At 42.4% G+C, this 21,527-nt stretch overlaps 7 protein-coding genes across 7 annotated transcripts; 2 read left to right on the top strand and 5 right to left on the bottom strand.

The window, feature by feature from the left end:
- Nucleotides 1–1,147: 1,147 nt before the first annotated feature.
- Nucleotides 1,148–2,310, bottom strand: EAE97_010042 (uncharacterized protein; the record flags this gene model as incomplete). Its single annotated transcript, XM_038880557.1, has 3 exons — nt 1,148–1,386; nt 1,519–1,928; nt 2,048–2,310. 3 exons carry the CDS (start codon nt 2,308–2,310, stop codon nt 1,148–1,150), a joined length of 912 nt encoding a protein of 303 aa, XP_038728603.1.
- A 652-nt stretch (nt 2,311–2,962) lies between these two features.
- EAE97_010041 (uncharacterized protein) lies at nt 2,963–4,294 on the bottom strand (the record flags this gene model as incomplete). The annotated part of the gene is made up of 5 exons (XM_038880556.1): nt 2,963–3,171; nt 3,224–3,273; nt 3,335–3,818; nt 3,985–4,084; nt 4,196–4,294. The coding sequence occupies 5 exons, from the start codon at nt 4,292–4,294 to the stop codon at nt 2,963–2,965; spliced, it is 942 nt and encodes a 313-aa protein (XP_038728602.1).
- A 1,982-nt stretch (nt 4,295–6,276) lies between these two features.
- On the bottom strand, nt 6,277–8,572 carry EAE97_010040 (uncharacterized protein; the record flags this gene model as incomplete). The annotated part of the gene is made up of 6 exons (XM_038880555.1): nt 6,277–6,705; nt 6,784–7,449; nt 7,504–7,537; nt 7,611–7,629; nt 7,691–7,767; nt 7,833–8,572. The coding sequence occupies 6 exons, from the start codon at nt 8,570–8,572 to the stop codon at nt 6,277–6,279; spliced, it is 1,965 nt and encodes a 654-aa protein (XP_038728601.1).
- A 1,877-nt stretch (nt 8,573–10,449) lies between these two features.
- EAE97_010039 (uncharacterized protein) lies at nt 10,450–11,640 on the bottom strand (the record flags this gene model as incomplete). The annotated part of the gene is made up of 1 exon (XM_038880554.1): nt 10,450–11,640. One exon carries the CDS (start codon nt 11,638–11,640, stop codon nt 10,450–10,452), a length of 1,191 nt encoding a protein of 396 aa, XP_038728600.1.
- Nucleotides 11,641–11,912: 272 nt separating this feature from the next.
- EAE97_010038 (uncharacterized protein) lies at nt 11,913–13,130 on the bottom strand. Its single transcript, XM_038880553.1, has 2 exons — nt 12,914–13,130; nt 11,913–12,852 (listed from the first exon to the last, which is right to left on the bottom strand). The coding sequence occupies exons 1-2, from the start codon at nt 12,945–12,947 to the stop codon at nt 12,335–12,337; spliced, it is 552 nt and encodes a 183-aa protein (XP_038728599.1). The 5' UTR covers nt 12,948–13,130; the 3' UTR covers nt 11,913–12,334.
- Nucleotides 13,131–13,657: 527 nt separating this feature from the next.
- Nucleotides 13,658–15,832, top strand: EAE97_010037 (uncharacterized protein; the record flags this gene model as incomplete). The annotated part of the gene is made up of 1 exon (XM_038880552.1): nt 13,658–15,832. One exon carries the CDS (start codon nt 13,658–13,660, stop codon nt 15,830–15,832), a length of 2,175 nt encoding a protein of 724 aa, XP_038728598.1.
- A 2,403-nt stretch (nt 15,833–18,235) lies between these two features.
- EAE97_010036 (uncharacterized protein) lies at nt 18,236–19,756 on the top strand (the record flags this gene model as incomplete). Its single annotated transcript, XM_038880551.1, has 1 exon — nt 18,236–19,756. One exon carries the CDS (start codon nt 18,236–18,238, stop codon nt 19,754–19,756), a length of 1,521 nt encoding a protein of 506 aa, XP_038728597.1.
- Nucleotides 19,757–21,527: the final 1,771 nt, after the last annotated feature.

Genomic DNA, 21,527 nt, shown 5'->3' with positions numbered 1-21,527 from the left:
CTTATAAGACGATTCTTATTTATCTCACCTACCTACTACCACTACCGACGAGCCTTCCTAATCTCAATATAAGTTCTCTACCATCCAATTCTCCCCAAACATTGCTACTCGAATACGTAGTTACACATACATCGCACACGAAACATCAGATACTCTTCCTTACCTACCTAGGTATGACAAGTATGACTCTGAGTCTCGATATCAAATAGTTCTTCAAAAAAAGGATATAGTATGTTGCAAATTCCCAGACGAATCAATAATGGATAAATGCACTGACAGCAGTAAAGGGGGGTTTTGATTAGTATTTCTTAGTTTTCTTAGGTTCGAGCACAAGGAGCGAACCAATACATTATTGAAGAAGATAACCATAATAATAGGTAATCATATATCATCAATCAATTAGCAATCAATTAGCAAGACGCTCCGCTGGCCCTCCGGGAGCCACTACCGTGGAGGCAGACTAATTCAATCAATTGAGTTCAATCATAATACCTAAATGTCACCCTCCTCTAAAAGAAACAAACAAATGAATAAGCAATATATCTCCCCCATCAACCTCGGAAGTCTTACAATCTCTCCCGGGTAATCATGACCAAGTAAAAACGTGGAGCTATGCCATTAGTTCAGGGTCTTTTCACGGACAGCTACAGACAGCTACCAACGACCAACTAACACCACAGCTAACGGTCCGACCCGCAAAAAATACGCCATATGCGTGGTCTCGCTTCAAGAGCCACATGATTCCATTTTTTCACCATATTCCATTAGACGAATGTGAGGGACGAGAGAGGGGCATTCGTGAGAAAAGTTTCAATGGCAAATTCAAAAATATGCGCAATCATGGAGATAAATCTCCGTCCCTTGCATGAGAAAATTCCCCTAGGGCAGGAGATGAGATCAGAAATGCACAAGAGGCGTTGCCAAGCCAGCATGGCATCGCAAAAGAGCGGAGAAGGAGGAAGATAAAACAAATGGTATCTCGAAATCCAAAGCTAACAATCTAATCGCAAAACTACAGTCCTATGCTTCCCAATCTTCGCCTCACTTTAATATCAAATCAATATGCGAGCGAACGATACCCCATAATATCCACGAATCTTCCCCTTTTCTCGATGCGAACCCAGGCGATCATCTCGGAACTCCGAATCTAACAGCTCAAGGAGTATTTACTGCTTCGGTCACTGTTCCAGACTCCCCAGTGAGTTTCATCCGCGACAGATCCGTCGGCACCGGTAGATACTGGCTTCCATGGCTCATCGAATGCCTCGAAGGAGAAAACATTTACACCCCAATCCATGATGCCACAGATGGCTTCACTCCAGAAAGTTTGTGCAGACGATGTGCCCGGGACGGCGTTTTGGTATTTTGAGCCTGCTGTTGGCCAACCTTTGAGAAAGCACGTTAGCATATAGGTAAGATATGAGCGTGGATATAGACCATGACGTTGAAACATCATGCCCAGAATATCTTCGGATGTTGTGAACTCGAAAGTAGATGCAAAGAAAATATATATCGTACCAGTCTCTCCAACCCAAAGTTCAGGTCCATCAGTAGCAGATCCAGCAACATCCTGAATGTGACCAAAAGCCTGCATGATATCATCAAAGAAACTATGCGTAGCATTCTTCAGTTCCTGCCCCTGCCAATAACTGAAAGCATTGCACAACAAGATATCCGCACCACCCTTAATAACAGCATCGGCTGTCCCATCCATATATTTATTCCAACTATCAGCCGTTCCAACCTTAAAGTCTCCATTCAACGCCTTCTTCACATCCTGAATCTTCTCGAGAAGTTGTTCACCCGTGAAGTTTCCCCGGTAGAGAGATTCCGAACCGACAGTAATAGCATACACCTGATCGCTATATTGAGGCGCATACTTGACTACTGCTGCTTTATCCGCAGCGAAGGATTCATCGGTATCTGGCCTTTTGCACAATGTTAGCTATCCATCCTACACCCAAACCTCCACTTCTCCTCAAATCAAATCAAATCAAATCAAATCAAATCAAATCAAATCAAATCAAATCAAATCAAATCAACATACCAAATACCCAAAACAACCTTGAAGCCCTTCGACTTCGCCGCCGGCAAGATCTGCTTCGCGGTATCGCAATCGCTTGCGGCATAACCTCTCACGATGCGAGCCGTGCTCCCTTTAGAAATCGTATCGAAATCCGCCTCGTAGTCGGCGGTGAATTTACATGTACCATCGGTCTTCTTGTCACCAAGAGCAAATCCCAATGAACCTGCTGCAGTAGCAGTGGAAAGAATTCCAGCAAGGGGAAGGAGAGTTGCGAGGGAGCGCATCGTAGTTTAAGGTTGTGGGTTAAGGTTAAAATGGCTGTGGGGTGTGGAGATGGAGAGAGTGCGCGTTGGCTGTTTGTTTACGTGTATATGCAATGGGAAAGTAAATAAAAGAGTGACTTGCTAATTAAATCGACAGATAATTCATGGACTATTCAAACACTTAAAGAGTGGCAATTGCGATGGCAAAATAGATGGTGAGGTGAGTGAGGTCGGTTGATAAATTGTATGAGAAAGTTAATTGAGATTTGAGGTCGTACAGTATCAAGGGGGATTTTACGCTTTGCCGGAAAGGATTGATTGAAGAGATTGGATGGCTTGGCGGTGTTATTATTATTATTACTGCTATAAGAGCGCTTGGCATTGAAGAAACACGAGATGAGAAACATTAGATGTAAAATGAAATGATAATGAAAGGGGCCGATCTTGGTAAAAAAAGATATCAAACATTTTCAAACTTTAATTATCATTAGTATATCCAATGTTCGTCATCCGTAGTTCAATCTACCCTTCCAATTCCTCTTCCATGCATGTCGAAAAGATCACAATTCAAAAACGCCCTTCCTCTGCTCTCAGTAGCGGTCTATTGTACAAGTTCGATACTAAATATGAGATCCCCCCAATGCAATTTGTACTCGTTCATCATATATTTCGCCTATTCAACAGCAGTGGTTGAAGTTGGCTTTGGTGCGTACATCCTGAATTGAAGGAAGATCACTGCATCTTCAACAATCGTTCCCAAAGATCCGATGAGCCATGGGGTATTGATGATGAGATATTCTTTCTCCAATGAATGGAAGAGGATACCAGCACCATATGTCAGGTTTCCCATCAATGAGAGAAGGAAGAAAAGGAGTGCGAGACCTGTGGTTTATTAGCTTAAGGTATTGTGGGAGGGCCAGATAAAATCGCATACCGTCACAAGACTTTTCCTTGTAGTTCTTCAAGATTTGAGGAATTCGAGCGCTTGATGGATAATCTGATTAGCGCGCGTCCTTTGACTTTCTTTTCCCATGAAATAACTTACCCAAGGTAGCAAATTGCACTAAAGTATCCCAGTACCTCTGCGCCAACAGCAACTTCGTTCGTCTTAGGAACATCACCTCCGTTCTCTGGTGTAGGCGTCCAGACACCACTTCTCCAAGCAATAGCCCATCCAGCTGTTCCAGCAGCAATAACCAATAAAATGCTAACAATATTCTTCACCCAAGCATTTGCATCTGGTGAATCATCCTCTTCCAAAATCTTGGTCAAGGTATCTTCATGACATTGACTTCCACTCATCGCTGAGGAGCGTCTTCTATGAGATCCTGGAAGTCCAATGTTACTGTTACTTCGTCGACGGGCAAGAAGAGGATCTTCCTCAGTTGGGGCAATGGATTCCGTTTCTTGGCGTTTTTGAGCATTGATTTTGTTGTAATATAAACATTGTGAAATAAGTACAAAGTCCGCAATGCAGAAGTAGATAGCTAGAACAGTGACTGTAGGGACAAGATCTGCCCAAATTGCACCTGAAGACGAGTTAATGTACGCACGTGACAGTTTCCGAATGAGATCTTGGATAGACAAGTTGGTAGGTTGGAAGAAGAGTCACCAACATCACGATCATGGTTTTCACGGCCACGACATGATTGATCAGATGATGCGACCCTCCTCGAAATCCAACTTTTGACTTACCGGCAAGATTCGCAACATCGCCAATAAACCAAACCGACAAGAAAGCCAATGAGACTCCATCGGCACTCTGAGACCGATAGTTCAAAATAAGTTGTGGTACCTAGAACGATCGAATCACATCAATATGAGTATTCATGACCCAATACCATAGAACGTCCATCCTTTGGTTGGGCATGAAGGATTCCAAACTGGATACAGAGGTGTGACGAACCAACAAAAAGATCCAAGTTGCTAAACTGATGCTTCCAAAGATGCCCGATAACGCTTCTTGGACGGATAAAGCGTGTGATAAGGATAATAACGACATCATGATGTCTATTAATTATATCTTGATATTTTTGGGATGAATGTAATTTGAGGGCATCGATGATAGTGATGATATTGATGATATTGATGATAAAAACGATAGATAAATATGAATGACGAGAATTCGAGTATTCGAGTATTCGAGAGTAAATATTGTTGTTCTTGATATCACTTGGTCAATGTCTCAATTGAAAATCACGGAATAAGAAAATTTAAGAATGATTTGATTGGGTGAATGAAAGAAAAGGGTTTTGTCTGAGGTAGTATAATTGGATTTTCCGGGCGATTTGCAGATTCTGCGATAAGATCGTGATTGAACCAATAGGAAGTATCGTTTGACATACCCTTAATCTTGAGTTTTTATCGTTACTACCGTATTACATCATCGGATGTGTCGATTGAATGAATGAAGGAATGAATGTCGTGTGAATATCTTCAACATCTCAATCATCATCTTTTAGCAACAGTAAGTAAGATATAAGCAAGAATGTGAGAAGAAACAGCATACACCTTGTTAATCTTCATATTCATCGTGATCATCGCAGAGACGACAGACAGGTACAGGAGCACAACTTCTCCATGATTCTATACAATCATACCTACTTGTCTCTTTAGGTGAACTTCATGCTCAGAATTGGCAAATCTACATGCAGCCATTCAGTTTGAAGATACGCGGACATTACTGTTTCATCTGCAACACTGTTATCAATATATCGCTCACTGCTCACTGCTCACTGCCAACTCCCCAAACCTCATATCAACCATATATACACTCAAGCCAGCAAACTTCAAACTTCAAACTTCAAACCCTCAAATCACCCCCCCCCCCCCCCCAATCTCCATCCACACCATCCCAAAAACAACATCATTCATCAATCGACCTCTACCTTCGAAAACTACTCTATTCATTATCATATCGCCCAGACATATATCCCCACAATAGGCTAGGTCTCACGGGATCGAAATGGCATCGAAAATCATTGAAAAGAGTAGAAGTTAGCAAGCATCACTTTATCCTACTACCAATATCAATCTGTCTATCTCTCTTCAAGACAACTCTCATCTCTATAGGTGGATTTCCACTCACCTAATAAAATAAACACTCCAGCATATATCATCCAAACAATCGAGACTAGTGTCCTCAATCAAACCGAACCTACACAATCACGAATACAAAAATTCCTATCCTCTCAACCTTTTTCACAAAAACACAGCCAATTACAAATCCCGATCCTGGTGATCTAAACAACGAACCATCCCATCCACAAACCACTACCAACAACGAGGTATGCTACAAAACGAGAATAGTTGCAGTGAGTAATCACATACTCCAGAACCCTATCAATCTGCGCATTTCCTCGATTCTCTAGATGCATATGTATGTTGAAAGATGAGCGGTTGATTTATCGCTATCAAATTCCTAGCATAGAGTGAAAATATAATACCACAAATCGGCGATTCGGAGCGAGCATCCCCAAGTCAAGAAGCCGGGGTTGTTCAGATATCCAAGGATTTCCAGTCCAGCTGAGTTGTTTGCCTTGTGTCGGGTCATGATCCTGTCATGCTGTATATATCGTATAGTAAAGTATAGTATAGTATAGTATCGTTCCATTTCCAAGATCAAAATTCCGTTTATCATCGTTTGATTTGCAATTTAAAGAATGTTTAGGCTTCCTTCCCCGTTAGAAATCTGAATTGTTTCTCCTCGCGCTTTCAACATGTCAATTCCATCTATTTACATTCTCCAGACATGTCACACACACATCACGGTTTTGATAAGTTAATTCCACGAATCTCTGCCCAAAAATGGCTATACAATCACATAATCACAAATAACATATAAAAACCTATCATTTCTGTTACATATCCAATCAATACTTTCACTTTCATTTTCATTTTCATTTTCATTTTCATTTTCATTTTCATTTTCATTTTCATTGCCCATTTCAATTTTCCTTCTCTCTCTCTCTATATACAATCTACAATCTACGTAGTAAAAACAGCAATATCATACTCCTTCAGCTCAAACTCAAACTTTCCCCCCGTCCCCGCCGTAACATTCTTCGCCGTCTTCACCACCACATCCTCACCCCCATAAACATTCATCGCATTACCCTCGGGCGCATTCAACACGGTCAGGGTGCCCACGGCACCGGCATCCACACCCTCAAAAGCAATCGAGAACGGCACCGGAGCGGTGGTATTGTAGATGGCCGCTTTGAAGACGTATTCCCCGGGATCGTTGACGCCAATGACGTAGAAAGCGGGACCGAAAGGCGAGGTTGCATTCGCGGAGTTGGAGACGCGGAAGGGCACGGTGGCGTTGAAGCGGTTGGTCGAGAGCAGCTGCAGTTGGTGCCAGGAACAGCTAAGCACCGTTTCGGCGGGATCGGCGCTGAAGGTTATGAGATCGGGCTTTTGGGGGGAGGATGGTTAGTTTGGGGTTTTCAATCTCCGTGATTGGCCGGTAGTTTGGAATCGGGGATGACTTACGGTCCACTGGAAAGAATTGATGTTTTGGAATCCAGGAGCGTAGGAGGCTCCAATGACGATATCTCCATTTCGTTCCATGCCGAGAAGGTAGATGGCTTCACCGACTGCACCAACCCACGTTCCGTAGTCCATTTTGGCGGCACTCCAGTCCACAGGCGCACCATTCGCGTTTGGTTGGATGACGGCATATTCGCCCAATAAGATGGGATAAGATCGATTTGCGTTATCGAATAGGTCGAATTGGACTGCGAAATCATCTGGTCTGAGATATTGATGGAAATCCGTTGCGGATTCATGAGGAGGACCAACAGAGAGAAGATCTTGAGCAGAAGAGATGACGAGGATATCTGGATACTTAGCATGGATGGCGTTGTAAAACATGGGCCAGCGGTAGGCGATATATGAGGGTTCTCCTCCGCTGAGATTATCTTCATTGCCCACTTCTACATAGTTGATTTTCCATGGTTCAGGGTAACCGAGGGAAGCACGAAGAGCTCCGTATGTTGTGCTGGCATCACCCAGGAGAAACTCAAGTTCGTTCATCACATCATCAACATATGGTTGGAGTTCGGCTTCGGGTACAACCAATACTTGTGAATCGTCGTCACGGAGGTAAAGACCGGCCCAGACTCCTAGGACTGGCTCGACATTGAGATCGGTGCACCACTTTAAGAGATTAGATTGAGTGCTTGTTGGTTCGGAGTGGGAATAAAAGCTTACGTTCATGTACTCAATCAAACCAAGTCCATCAGTGCTAGATTGTCACAAATTAATATCAAGTGATGTATAGGTCAGGACATGCATGTAATGGAAGCTATTATGCTCACTTTTGGTAACCCCATGTTCCTGTTAAAGTATTAGTCAATATATTCATGAGTAGACTGGATTCGGATTGCTCAATACATACCTGGTCTTCCTGGACGATCCTTGAGAGGACCGATGGTCTCATTCCACACCCATCTGTAACCGTAAGAGTCTCCCTCACTATTTTCATTCACGATTAGTAATGCCCATTACCTACAAGAAATGAGACAACACAGAAAACGTACATATTGTTTCCTCCTGGAATTCTAAAGAAGCTTGGGTTTAAATCTTTCATGGCTTGCACAAGCTCTGGTCGAAGACCATTTGGTCTATCATTATAAGTTGGTGGGAAAAAACTGATAAGATTGAAGTTGAGAGAATGACCACTTTCAAATTCGATGGTGAACTTATTGTTGACATCTGGAGCTGCAGCGGTAGGTTCGAGAGTGAATGGGAATTCGGTCCATTCCTCAGAGGTAGAGTTGGATGGTATATCGACACTCGCAAAAACGGTTCCAGAAGTCGCACCGACCAAGCTTGCCGTGAAATTTCCAGTGTATGCACCCAGAACCCAGAAGCTTCCGGTATATTTCTGAGGTTGGACGCTGAATCCCCACCATCCGGGATTGGAGAGTCCAATTGTGCCCGTGCTATTGGCATATGTGCCATTGGATGATGCACGAACATTGACTGATGTAGGCAATGCTGAGGATAATGGTTTCGATGTATTCTGTAAGGTCAAGACCGAACTTCCAATTGCTGTCCATGGCTCCAAAGTCGATGCATATTCTCGGTTTCCTTGGAATGCTCGGTTTTGAATCAGTTCGGCATATATTCCACCATCACCAGAATGGTTGATGTCCTCGAACATGAGACCATATGCTAATGGAGAAGAGGCATTTCCACCACTTGCAGACGCAGTGATATTGATGGCACTGGCAATGCCAGCAAGCACCGGTAAAACAGAAAGACTAGAATAAAACATTTTGGAAGCTTGAGATTGAAAATGAATGCAACCTCATAGCAATGATGGGAAAACGTCATGTAACTTGAAGTTCCCAGTGCTATATATATACCTCGGAATTACGATTTCCCAAGACTTCACGTATGATTCTGTTGCATGCATCTCGGAATAACATAGGACATCGACCCACCAGTAGCTGTAGGGAGATATTGACCCGAATACATGCAATCGGATGTCAATCGTGGCAATTGCAGAAAATATGCCAACAAGAAGCTATTTCCTAAGCGATAGAATGCCGACAATATCTCTCCGCATTTTGCAAGCTTACGGCATTGATAGACATGAAAGGAGACTTCCTATTGATGCGCATCAACGTTTTCGCGAGCGATGCAAGTCAGTCCTTGCAGGTTCTTCTTTTTCCACTTTCAGTCTTGCATGGGCTATATGCATATTTAGTTACCGCACCAACTTCGGGACCCCAGGGGGTGGAGATTGTGGGGAAAGTGTCTCTTAAAGTTTCGCGTCTTTGCGGGGTGAGGATCGTAAAATTGGAGTGAAAGTTGGTCAATAGATGAGAAGTAGAAAAATGATAATAGATGAAATGGATGAAAACTTTGTGAAGATACATCTTGGGAGATATGCCCGGAGAAGTCTACTTGGCATCTCATCACTACCTACCTAGTAAGTACCTGAAATATATTTGATGACACAATACATTCCCACCAATAAAACCCTTCAAATCTCGATATGTAATGGCGACATCCAAAGACAATACATATTACGTATCCGAATGCTTGTGAAGTAATAAGAGTAAGCTCCTCTACCTTGCATTTCACAATCATTGTAGATGTGTTGCAATGGAACGAGTTCAAACTGAAATGCAGACACAGCCGCAGCACCTAAGTACCTACTCGAGCTAGCATTTATGACTTCTCTCTACTTTATTTATGCATCTGAGAAAATGTCACACCAAAACTAACTACCTAGTCCTTCTCCCACATCAACAATTAAAATTCTACCATACATTCTCCACATCTTCATTCACAACAAAGATCAATAATATCAAACAAAACTCTAGTTCATCTCATCTCTTCACATGATCTCCAGATCCTGAAACATTCTTCCCTCTCGATTACTCCACAAACAATAATCCAATTCCCGTCCTAAAAAGTTTCATTTCATTTCGTTTCGTTTCGTTTCGTTTCGTTTCCCCTCGCTAATGGTCTATCTGTCTATCAATTCCATTTAGCCTGTTTTCTTAGATCCAATGTAATCTTACCTCGTGCCTCCCCTCCCATCTGCATAGTACAAAGTAGTGAACACATCCATCTATATACTCATCATCCATTATCTCACTTCCCGATGATGTTGAGCGACAAGGTTCGAGGTGCTGGTAATCGATAGATAGGTTCAAGCGAGTTGATGAAGGAAATACTCTACCACCATACCAACCCTGTATTTTTCTCACATCGAAAAGCATAGCAGCAATCACACCAGAATGTTGCTAGATCTAAAACAACGAACAGAATTCATGATTTTCATCTGAAGAGTTCTATCCATCGTCGACGTTGCTTACCTATTACTTTGAATTGAGAGGACGAGGTTCAATAATAAATTATGCGGTATGTATGAGATAATTCTAGAAAGCTACGATATTGTGAAGATTTATTCCTAGGCTGCGCAGAAGAACACAACTACTGGGTATATGAATACCATTTCAAGTCTTGAATATAAAAATCGATCTCGAATTTGCCTATGAGAAAGAATTGTTGACAAGGCTATGCGAACTGGATGCGTAATTTGAGAATGTCCGATTCTTTCGATGTCCAAGTCAAATGCCAATGCCAACGCCATCTATAGATATTAACACGAAGGAACTCTTCGAAATTGTTAACTACCTAATCATATCTTTGACGCTTTCGACGATTTTCATCACCCACGGGTACATTATTAGCACCGCTAGCACCTCCTCTATCTCTATCTGGCATGAATCTTTCATCCTCCGTAGATCCACCCATCCCCCCTCCACCTCTCTTCGGACCTCTGTCATCAAAGTTCCCCCATCTGCCCGTGTCTTCCGACTTCAAGTCTCTGTACTTCGTCGCTCCTTTCTTTCCTAATTTCGTCATATCCCTCATTTGTAATGCTTTTGGAAGCAGCTCTCGATTTTGTACATCGTCCGCATATCTAGAACCCATGATGTCTCTTTTGTCTAGACCTTCCGCAGCTAATGCATCTGAATAGAAGGCACCCTTATGATAGTACTTCTGCATTGTTGCCATTTTCCCTCTTCCTTCCCTCTCCTCCTTCTGCTTCGCAATATATTCGTCATCTTCCTTCTTCCTTTCTTCCTCTGTCAAATTCCTCCTCCTCTCGACTTCTTCCAATTCCTTTTCTCGCTCTTCAATTGCCTCCCTATCTCTCTTGATTCTTTTGAGCTCTCTCAATTTCCATGCTGCAAGCTCCGCCTCTGGATCAATATCGTCGGTGTCGTCGACCTCATTTACCTCTTCCTCATCATCCCAGTTCTTCTTCCCCGCTTCCCTCGCAGCGATATCTTTTCTGATTTGCTCCTCAACAATTTCATCTGCCATCTTTTTCCTTCGTTCTTCCTCAGCCGCAGCCAATTCTTCTTCCGTTTTAGTATCGGTGTTAGAAGCCCCAGGTAAATTGTTCCGCTTCTCCTTCTTGATGAATATCGGCCTCATCATAACCTTTCTAGGAGCCTCTTCTTCACTACTCTCTTCCTCTTCGCTATCCTCTTCACTCCCCTCCTCGCTACCTTCCTCCTCTTCTTCACTTTCCTCTTCCGTTACAAATCCCTCTTCTTCTGCAGCCTTCAAGGCCTTTTCTTCTTGAATTCGCGCATTTTCTTTGGCTGCTGCGACTTTCCTCCTCTCGTTTATGTCACCTTTCAGTGAACTACTAGAGATTCCAATTGCGGTTGAAGCTTTTGGGGGCGGCGCAATGGTAGGTGTCTCTTCTGCATCACTTCCAGAATCAGAGGAATCATCTTCTTCAAGATGTGCTTTGCCCGGTCGGTATCGTGATGGTTTAATTGGATTCGCGGTCATACGTTTCCCAGACATGATTAAGATTGAATATATGAATGATACTAAGAAAATCGGGTTGATAGATTGAATTGTGTTGTAACGTGTAGATGGAGCTTGAGAAGTCTCACGAGGCTGAAATAGAGCAATTCTTAGACTGCCTTGCTGCACTTACCCCTGCAAAAGAATTCATGGGACCAGAAGCATGCGCTAAGATAACGGTGGGTAAGAGTGCAATGACTTATCAAAATCTTATTTATCGTAAAATTTCATATCAACATTGATCAGTCGGCATTGAAATGTGATTTATTACCTTTTCGAAATATAATGTTAATTCATATAACTTATGGTTTATAGCTTACGTTATGTAATTTTTGAGGCCAAATATAATGGGGTGATATTCTTCTCGAGGAAATCTGCGGTTTACATTTGACATTGCAGTCAAATCTTGAGCGCATAGATTGTATTCTCATACTATAAAGTTCCACAGACCACAAACCTGTATCTGTGAATTGCTTCTCTTCCACCATTCAGAGCTCTGCAGCTATATGGTTTGCCATCCTACAGAACTTCTCATCTCAGTACTTGGTTGCAGTCCGATCGTCCCATATTTCTATCAAATCAACCCTTCATGATTTATTGGTATCAAAGTCATAATTTTGAGCGTGAAAAATCCTTTTCCCTTCCTTGGTACGCCAGTTCGCCATGCAAATATAAGTTTCCCCTCTTAAACTCATAGGATCTCTTCTTCGTCCTCCGCTGGTGTAGGTAACGGAGCTGATTGGAGTGCAGCAGGAGCAACTGGAGCAACTGAAGTACCATCCATTTCAATTTCTCCTTGCGATTGATCATCCTCGACGTCGACATCCCCCTCTTCCTCAGAGATCTCGTTCTCCTCATTCTCCTTGTCCATTGCTGCTTGAACAGCTTCCTGTGCCTTTTTGTTTAAAGCTTCCCACGTCTTTGCTCTTTCTTGAACATTTCTTCCTCTATATTTGCTCTTCTCGATTTTCGTGGACGTTCTATCCATTACCGCTTCTGCTCGATCCATTCCCTTGTTTTGTCGCTTCTTTGCCTTTGAACTCAATTGTCTTCCACTCTTCTTCTTCGACACACCGGCACCTTGATGTGGAGATAGGATTTGTGGGTTGTATACTGTTTCTGCTGGAGCCTTGACATTTTTGAGAGACTTATCGGTGTCGATACTTGGAGATGACGCACGTTTTGCGGCGCGAGAACGTACTGAGGTCGCTGATAGATTTATCAATACTTAAGTTTTGAAGCAGAAGAGAAGATTCCATGTTTCACTTACAAGCCTTATTCTTGAGGGGCGCAGTTTTACCCATGGTGATAGAAAAACAATAAAGATACTTCTTGGAGGACTTTTTCTTTTGTTTTGATTTGATTCTATGTTTCTTGTTTCTCTCTCTTTTTGCTTCTTCTTTTTCTTTGACCCTTTGAATCTGCAGATATTAATTATTTTATTTCGTTGTGGGGTAATTACTCAGTATCTACTAGGGATCCCGACGCTTCCTATCCACTAAAGACTTAACAGACATAATACTAATAAACCTGGTCCGCAAAGGAACACGAGGTGTACTCACATGTTTGCTTAGCACACATTTGAAGAACCACTGGTGAACTTACTACTCGTATGATTACTATTATTATTATTACTACCTAGTACAGTACGTCAAGATCTTTACCATACATACCTACTACTACTAGGTAGGCTGCTAGGTATGCATACCGCCAACCACATGGAGTTCCTACGCCATAATAACATAATAACATAATTCTCAAAATCTTTACAAACTTTTTACCTTTTACTTCTCTAAATACAACACCGTGACGCCTGCTTCTGACTTCTGCCTCCAGAATTAAATATCGATCCAGGAATGCTACTTAATCATTCACGTCCGCCTTAATGTGATATTCGAACTTTGTCGCTTTCGCCTTTGCCTTTGCCTTCGCCATCGCATTCTTCGTCTACAATCTTTCAACAGAAACTCAATCATTCCACACCTTCCATCCACCTTTATCCACCCACCCCAGCATGGATCCTCAAAACGGGCAAACGTATGATCTCTTTGATAGAGATCAGTTCACAGCAGATGGTTATCATCAAGACTATACTGAAGGATTATATCAGAAAGAACGCATTGGGATCGGAACTATCTTGTCGGTATCAGCTATTGTCATCGCATTAGTCTATCAAGGGCTCATCAATCTCGATTATGACCTCCTGCCTCCCTCACAATTAGCTTGGAACGCTCTAGTCTACCTAACGCCTTCTGCATTACTTGATTTCGTCGACCATTACTCAAATCCTTTGCCAATACGAAATCCCAACACAATGGCATACCCGCGAACACATGCGCAAAAAAGTGAGATGATGCGCCGTCTATTTGGCTTGGACACTCCTGGTGGCATTATAGATTCCGTCGCAAGTGCTGGGAGGAGAAGACTATCGACTCTTCCTCTCATCGGTGGCCTGGGTGTTGCGGGAGACGATGAAACACCTGCAGGATTAGGAAATTGGGACAATTCCTGCTATCAAAATAGTATTTTACAAGGACTAGCATCATTAGACTCACTGCCAGATTTCCTTGAAAGTTTCCAAAATGATGAATCTCTACAACAAGAGGGATCGAAATCCGAAGACATCAAAATGGCCAATGCTTTGAAGGAGTTGATCGCTACTCTTAAGGACAAATCGAATAATGGTAGGAGGATTTGGACACCGGCAGCATTGAAAAATATGAGTAGTTGGCAACAGCAAGATGCGCAAGAATACTTTTCTCGTCTTCTTGGCGCAATAGACAAAGAGTATGGAACAACAACAAAGTTGGGCGGGGTATCGGGATTGGAGCAGCTCAATATTCTGAAAATTTCGAGTCAACAACCATCACACACTCAAGCTTTATTCCCAAATCCTTTGACCGGACTTACCGCTACTAGGGTCGTGTGCACCAAATGTGGTTACTCCGAAGGCTTGAAAACAACGCCCTCTCTTTGTCAGCCTTTGATTGTTGGAGAAGGCTGGGAATATAACCTCTCTCGATTGCTTCACGAAGGTACAAAGCTAGAATTTGTCAATGGTGTATACTGTGAGAGATGTACATTACAGAAAAGCCAGCATTTACTTTCCACTTTGATGGAGCGACTTGCGGCCGAACCGGAAGATAATCGAATTCGCATAAATACATCGGAACGACTACGGGCCGTCACAGAAGCACTAGAAAACGATGATTTTGCGGAAAAGACACTTAAAGAAAAGTGCAAAATACCTATAGAAAACTGGGTATCAGTTACCAAATCAAAACAAGATATAATTGCTCGGCCTCCAAAGTCTCTAGCCCTTCATCTTAATCGAAGCACTTATGGGCCTGACGGAGAGTTGAGTAAGAAGACAGCTGCTATTCGCTTTCCCAAACATCTCGATCTTGGCCCGTACTGTCTCGGCAGTGCCGGACACAATGATAATGAAGATGATTGCGAAGAATGGCTCTTAGCCCCATATGACTCTATGGTTGCAGGAATACAAAAGAAGTCTCGTATACAGGGACCGGTGTACGAGTTACGGGCAGTTGTTACCCATTCTGGAAGGCATGATAATGGTCACTATATTTGCTACCGACGACATCCAGTTTCGGAAAACAAAACTGATGAGAATGGTAGCAAACAAGATCAATGGTGGCGTTTAAGTGATGATCATGTCATGAAAGTCAGTGAAGATAATGTCTTGGCGCAAGGAGGGGTATTTATGCTCTTTTATGATCAAATAGAACCTGCTGTTCATCTATCAGCCCTAGCTCCCGTCATTGATACATCGATGCAAGGTACTGGTATAGAACAATCGGCATGCGGCTCTCGAGATGAAACCACTCCTCTCATGCCTCATGACGCGATCTCAAACTCAACAATTATTACACCTCTCACTGAGACCGATGATACAGAGTACCTTATATCAAGATCTTCGTCGTCTTCTAATTTATCAGATGTAGACACGCAGTTTACGAATGACGAAAATCATGATAACAAAGAAATCACGGCCTCGGAAGGCTCAGATGGGGACGAAGATACTAAGCAAAAAATGGAAGCGAGATATACTCCGACTAAGGCTATTCTGATACCTCAACCCTACATGCGTACAAGCAAAAGCAAAAGTGGGAGGGATAGCAGTGAAGGGACGAGAGAGAATAATATGGGGGGGTTGCTTATGGTATAAGCTGGGTAACAATGGGAACTTTAGGAGGCAGGATACTGTATTTGTTACTTTGTATGCATAGCGTGGCGTTTGAATTGGATTCGGTGGGCTCGATGGGTTCGATGGCATGGGGTGGAAGCTTGGTTCAATACCAGTTGATGCCGGACTACACATGAGGTTCATTTTACCTCGGCGTATTCTAGTACAGCACAAGCATAGGTTATCTCCGAAGTTAGAATAAAAATACATTTATATCATTGAATCCACTTACATAGTATCTTGATTGCGCTTGAACGGTTACGAAGGTAATCATGGATCTCCTGCCAGCACTCTTAGCATTTTCGATATCTTAACAATGATGAAATGTTGATTGAGATTACGACGCACGTATCCTGAAGGTCTCGGATGATCTCATTTTTAGACTATCTTTTGGCTGAATGTCGATTGTATCGGTACTTCGATTACTCCCGATAACAAACCTCCATGCTTTCAATTTGATGGCAATCACAGTAATTCCCGGCACTGTATTATCATCTCGGAGCAAAGTACAAAATCGTTAGGCATCGCTTAGCTACCGAGCAATCTTGGAAGCAAAACGGATATCGCTCGGACGTTTTTTGGAGATTGGGAAACTCTATTTATGTGAGCTGAGTACCTGGTAAGTAAGGAGGGATTGATCAGAATAGGATAGAGAGTATATCACGGATTCGAAAAATTGATTTCCGAGGATGGGGCTGAATGCGCGATATGGGCGCTAGAGATGAAATTTTTCAACTCCCTGGGGACTCCGGAGGCTTTTGGACAGGGGATGGTGGATAGGAAATTTGGAGAATGAGGAAGAGGAAGAGGAGGGTTTTGTAAGGAGTAGGAAGCTTTTTGGGATGTGTATGTGTCTGGGTATGAATAGCAAGTGTGGAATAGGTATGAAGATTGAACTTGGATTGTTGAAATGGTTGGTAGCGTTTATGGTCTCTAACGTTGAGACCTGAAGTGACGATTAGCTTTTTGAGGATGCTTGGAATGCTTGAACACACATCTCTAGGTAGATTTATTTGTTAAGGCCTTGAAGGGTTAGTGAGATCCTAAGGATCTTCAATAGCTTATTACAGGCAGTAAAAAAAGCTTATCTATTGCTTTAGGAAGGTACAAGTAATGGAAGGATCTGAAACGATCTAGAAAGTAGCGATATATAGTAAGATGGGTTTGGTATAACTACAGATATAGTACTACATGTCAGTGAAATCGAATATGAGAATATCAATCCTTCGATGAAACGATGAAACGATAAAACGAGCCACAATTCGAGCGCGGTGGAACAAACACAGTCTTGGAATAGACAGATACTACCCGACATAGTTGATAGTAAAAGCTTCAAGCAACAAGCAACAAACTAATTGGTTCTCAAATCTAATGATCCCATTCCCAGCTGAAACGGAGTTAAGGTATGAAAGTAGTCTCACCGGTCGGCACCATCCAGCAATCCACCCATCCACCCAATTTGCCCCATCGTCTTCCATTATTGGGATTCTATACGTCTATACGGGCGTATGGAGCCTGAACCAATTTCCCACGGTAGGAAGTGATCCTAACCCCAGATTTTCAACTGCAAAATCGGTGTTAAGTTGTATGTACCGACGACCCGTTTCTCATATGTTTGTCAATATCTCCACTACCTAATATCTACGATGTCTGCATCGGTCGGTACTTTCTCTCACTTCTAAACAACCGAAGACTGTGAGGTCGAAAGTTTATAAGATATGACCTTGACTATTACTATGACTTTGAATATTAAATATGATTTATAACTCCTTTTATAATTCTATATTAAAATCTCGATTATACCTAGGTGGGCACTTTTTACCTAGGTAATCTTCCCATTTCGATATTTCCAAAGGTCTCATATTTAGTCGATTTGTTAGTCAGAGGAATCTCATACACTTCACTCGAATATATACTTTGACTTCTCTTCTCCTCTCTCTACTTTACTTCTCTCTCTTGTTATTATTTTCAATAGTACTATTCTATCATACTGCTAGTCCCTTCTACATACTTCCTATCGTTACTGCCATTTCCTTTCTCACTGGCAGACATTGCATTGCTTATATTTAATGAAGATCATATAATATCTAATTTTGGACCTTTCAACCTTATTGCAGCTGCTCTCAGACTCGCTCGGATCTTGAAGCAATATCATCCAACGAAATCAGAATTAAACTCACGCCTCTTTTCCAAAAATATATTATACGTCATACCAGATAACTAGAATTCCTTGAAGGGTATTCTGTTATGGGTATCTTACGACATTCAAATCATACACCTAGAGTGGTAACTGATAAAATCCCTCTATCTCAACGAATTCGAATTTGCATTCGTCAACATTCACCGGTACATCTCCATCGAAATCACCATCGACAAAACGACAATATGAACACGATTGATAATAACGACGTCGATGGTGCTGAGGCTGGTGGGGGTAGTGGTAGTGGCAGTCTCAGCAATAGTGGTAGCAGTGATGAACTCTCGTCTTCACTGGAGAGATCACAATCGCAACCACAATCGCGAATTACCGAATTACCGAATAAACCCCCAAACTCTATATTTGAGAGAAGACCAAGTACTTCAGACAAACCATCGCTGTCCGTCTCGACCTCGTCTGCGAAACTATCTCCTTCCAAACGACAATCCTTCATGTCCCCCATGATTACAAGTCTCTCAGTCAAAACGGATTTTGCATCGCAGAAACAAAAAAATGCGATTCCGCATTTCCTCAACTACTCGTCGAATGCATTGATGAGCAAATTCATAGCTCTGAGAAATCATGAACAAAAGCTCAGAACGATACCAAATACATTAATACATCACCCTGTCGTAGTATCGCGCAATAGATACAGCGATGTCTACCCATGGGAACATCATCGAATTAATCTCCATTCGCTACACTTTGGCTACATAAATGCATCGCCCATTGCACTTCGCACTGCAAATGGGAGTGGAGAGGAGCAGGAAAATTATATTGCGACGCAGGGACCAAGGGATAATGGACATGATGGGGGTTTGTTTTGGGAAATGTGTTGGCAGGAGAATGCAAAAGTGGTGGTGATGCTGACAAGACCGATCGAAGAGGGAAAGGAAAAATGTGGTGTTTATTACGCGGAGGATGTGGACGAGGTTAAGATGATCGGGGACTGGGAGGTCAGATGTGTGGGAAAAGAAGAAGAGGGGGGAACTGTTCGGAGGACGTTGAAAGTGAAAAGGGTAAAGAGAGCGGCAAGTAGTGTGAGCACGAAAAGCAGTGCGAGTATTGGGAATGGAACGGTCGGGACGATTGAAGCAATAGCAGAGAATCACCCTGGAATAGAAGAGGAATCGGAAGACACAACGGAGGAATTACAAGAGGAAGAAGCAGAGACGGAAGCGGAAGTCGAAGAACGTACAGTCCACCATTTTCTCTTCGAATCTTGGCCCGATAATGACATCCCTCAATCTCCCGCCGATATACATGCCCTCCTCTCCCTCCTCGACGTCTCACACGCAGCCAATAATCATTCAGCCACGCCTCGCATAATTCACTGTTCGGCAGGTGTTGGCCGTACTGGCACGTTCATAGCGCTCGATCACCTTCTGAGGGAACTAGAAATGGGTCATCTGGATGGGTTATCGAAAGATAAAGATCCGGTCTATGAAACAGTAAAGATACTGCGGGATCAGAGAATGTTGATGGTGCATAGAGTTGCGCAGTATGTGATGATTTATAACGTTTTGAAGGAGAAGTGGCTGGAGAGGGAGAGAGAAAGGACTCCGAAGGAAAAGGAGGGTGATCAGGATGTTGAGGGGGAGGCTGAGACTCCTGGGGCTAGCTCGGTGAAAAAGAGGAAATTTGGTGGGCTGGGCCGCACAAGTGAGGAAAGTAGAAATGGAGCTGGTGTCAAATCTCCCCAAGAGTGATAACGTTTATCACCGAATCAAGATCTTTAATAGCGGTCTTGGTTGTAAGAATCTAGTTCGGTGGGAGTGTATGCAGAAACTCATGCTACAGAAGATATATTGGAACGAAATGATAATGGGGTGCTATTAAATATGTACAGATATGTGTGACGAATTCGCATGGAAGAGCTAGGCTTGCTCGGGTAGATATTAATTTATTGGCGTTGGAATTAGTACTGGTATTGGCATTAATAGTATTAGGCCGGCTTGGTTGGGAAGCAATAAATAAAAAGTTCATGGATGGATGGTTATTGCTTGAGCGGGATTGTTTGGATGGAATGAGATGGATTGGGATGGGATGGGATGGGATGATATTTGATCGGGATGATTGGGAGTTTTATGGGGAGGAGTATATAAGATGGATCAGATGAAATGAAATGGAATGGGTCTGTTATTTTGTTCGTTTATTAGCCTTATCTTCATGCGCTTGAATTTCTATCTTTCTTCTTTGTGGAATCTTGGTTCTTGAGTTTGTCGCGGATGTTTGCCTATTTGTCTATTTGTCTGTCTGTCTATCTGTATGTCTGCTGGCGAGGTGGATGGTAGTTATCTCTCTTAATCTTTTAATGTGTGGAGTGTGGAGTGTGGATGTTTAGTTGATTGCTTTTCTTCTTCTTCTTCTTCTTCTTCTTCTTCTTCTTCTTCTTCTTCTTCTTCTTCTTCTTTTTATTACCTTATTGATACCCATACAATAGTTAGATAGTATCCATAGGTATTTAGCGCAGTGAAGCAAAGCGGGATGGATGGAAAATGGCGGAGAATGAATGAGATGGTGATGCATACTTATAAAATACTATATAGTACATAGTATATCGTGCCTTACTTGATAGATTGGAGCTGAGATGAGATGAGATGAGATGAGATGTGGGAATGAAAATTTGAGTTGGGGTATATTGGTTTTTTGGGTTTGTGTTTTGATGGTTTGTGTTTAGGGGAGGGTGGTGTGTGGTGTGTAGATGTTTGGGAGGGAATGTTTGAGAGGGAATTTGGGTATTGAGTATATGTATGGATATATGTATTTATGTATGTATGAAATTCGAAAGTAGTGTAAGACCTAAGGGTCTCGAAAATCGAATCGTATTGTCCGTAAGATGTGATAGGAGAGAGTGAGAGGGTTATGATTTAATGCTACAATTGCGGCGAGCGAAGCAAACAAGAGTGAGATGAGGGTTTTGGATCAATGGTACCTTCAATTAGCGGCAAACATTGTAATATTTTCATCATCCAAATATCAATCGAAACAATGTGATGTTTTCGTCAATGAAATATGTTTCTTCACGGTTGTTGGTAATGACGGTGTTTAGTGCGAATATCGAGCGTTCTCCTCTAGTTTGCTTTTCTTGATACCAATCACTGCGCTCTGTCAGCAGGTCCAAGCAGTTCATTCACCTCTATTGGCACGTCATTGGATCGGCTAATAGGTAAGTTTCTTGGTTTTGGATATGCATATCTCATCTATCCATCTATCTTGCTGAATTTTTCAAGGATTGGCGTGTGTAAAAAAATCACTATCAATATCCCTGATGCATTTGGTTAGCAATTTGTCGACAACGAATGTACGATCGATAAATACCTACGAATGGGCAATTTCAAGGTCTACCCACTAGAATGAATGAATGGTGAGCATTCTCGAGCTGACTTGGAATTTGTACTTGGGTGGTTGGCTAAGCGAAGGAACTGAATAGTTGCTACTGTTCAATACTTGTTGCTTTTGATAAGTGATCGAACTACT

This window comes from Botrytis byssoidea, assembly GCF_014898295.1.
Source record: "Botrytis byssoidea strain MUCL 94 chromosome Unknown BBYS_025, whole genome shotgun sequence".
NCBI classification, from domain to species: Eukaryota; Fungi; Ascomycota; class Leotiomycetes; order Helotiales; family Sclerotiniaceae; genus Botrytis; species Botrytis byssoidea.
The sequence above is the reverse complement of the archived record's forward strand: the minus strand, read 5'-3'. Positions and strand labels throughout refer to the sequence as shown.

Coding starts and splice junctions, on each gene's coding strand:
- EAE97_010038 (XM_038880553.1), bottom strand. CDS start 12,947: ATGGGTAAAACTGCGCCCCTCAAGAATAAGGCTT. Junction 12,853..12,913: donor GCCCCTCAAGAATAAGGCTT/GTAAGTGAAACA, acceptor TAAATCTATCAG/CGACCTCAGTACGTTCTCGC.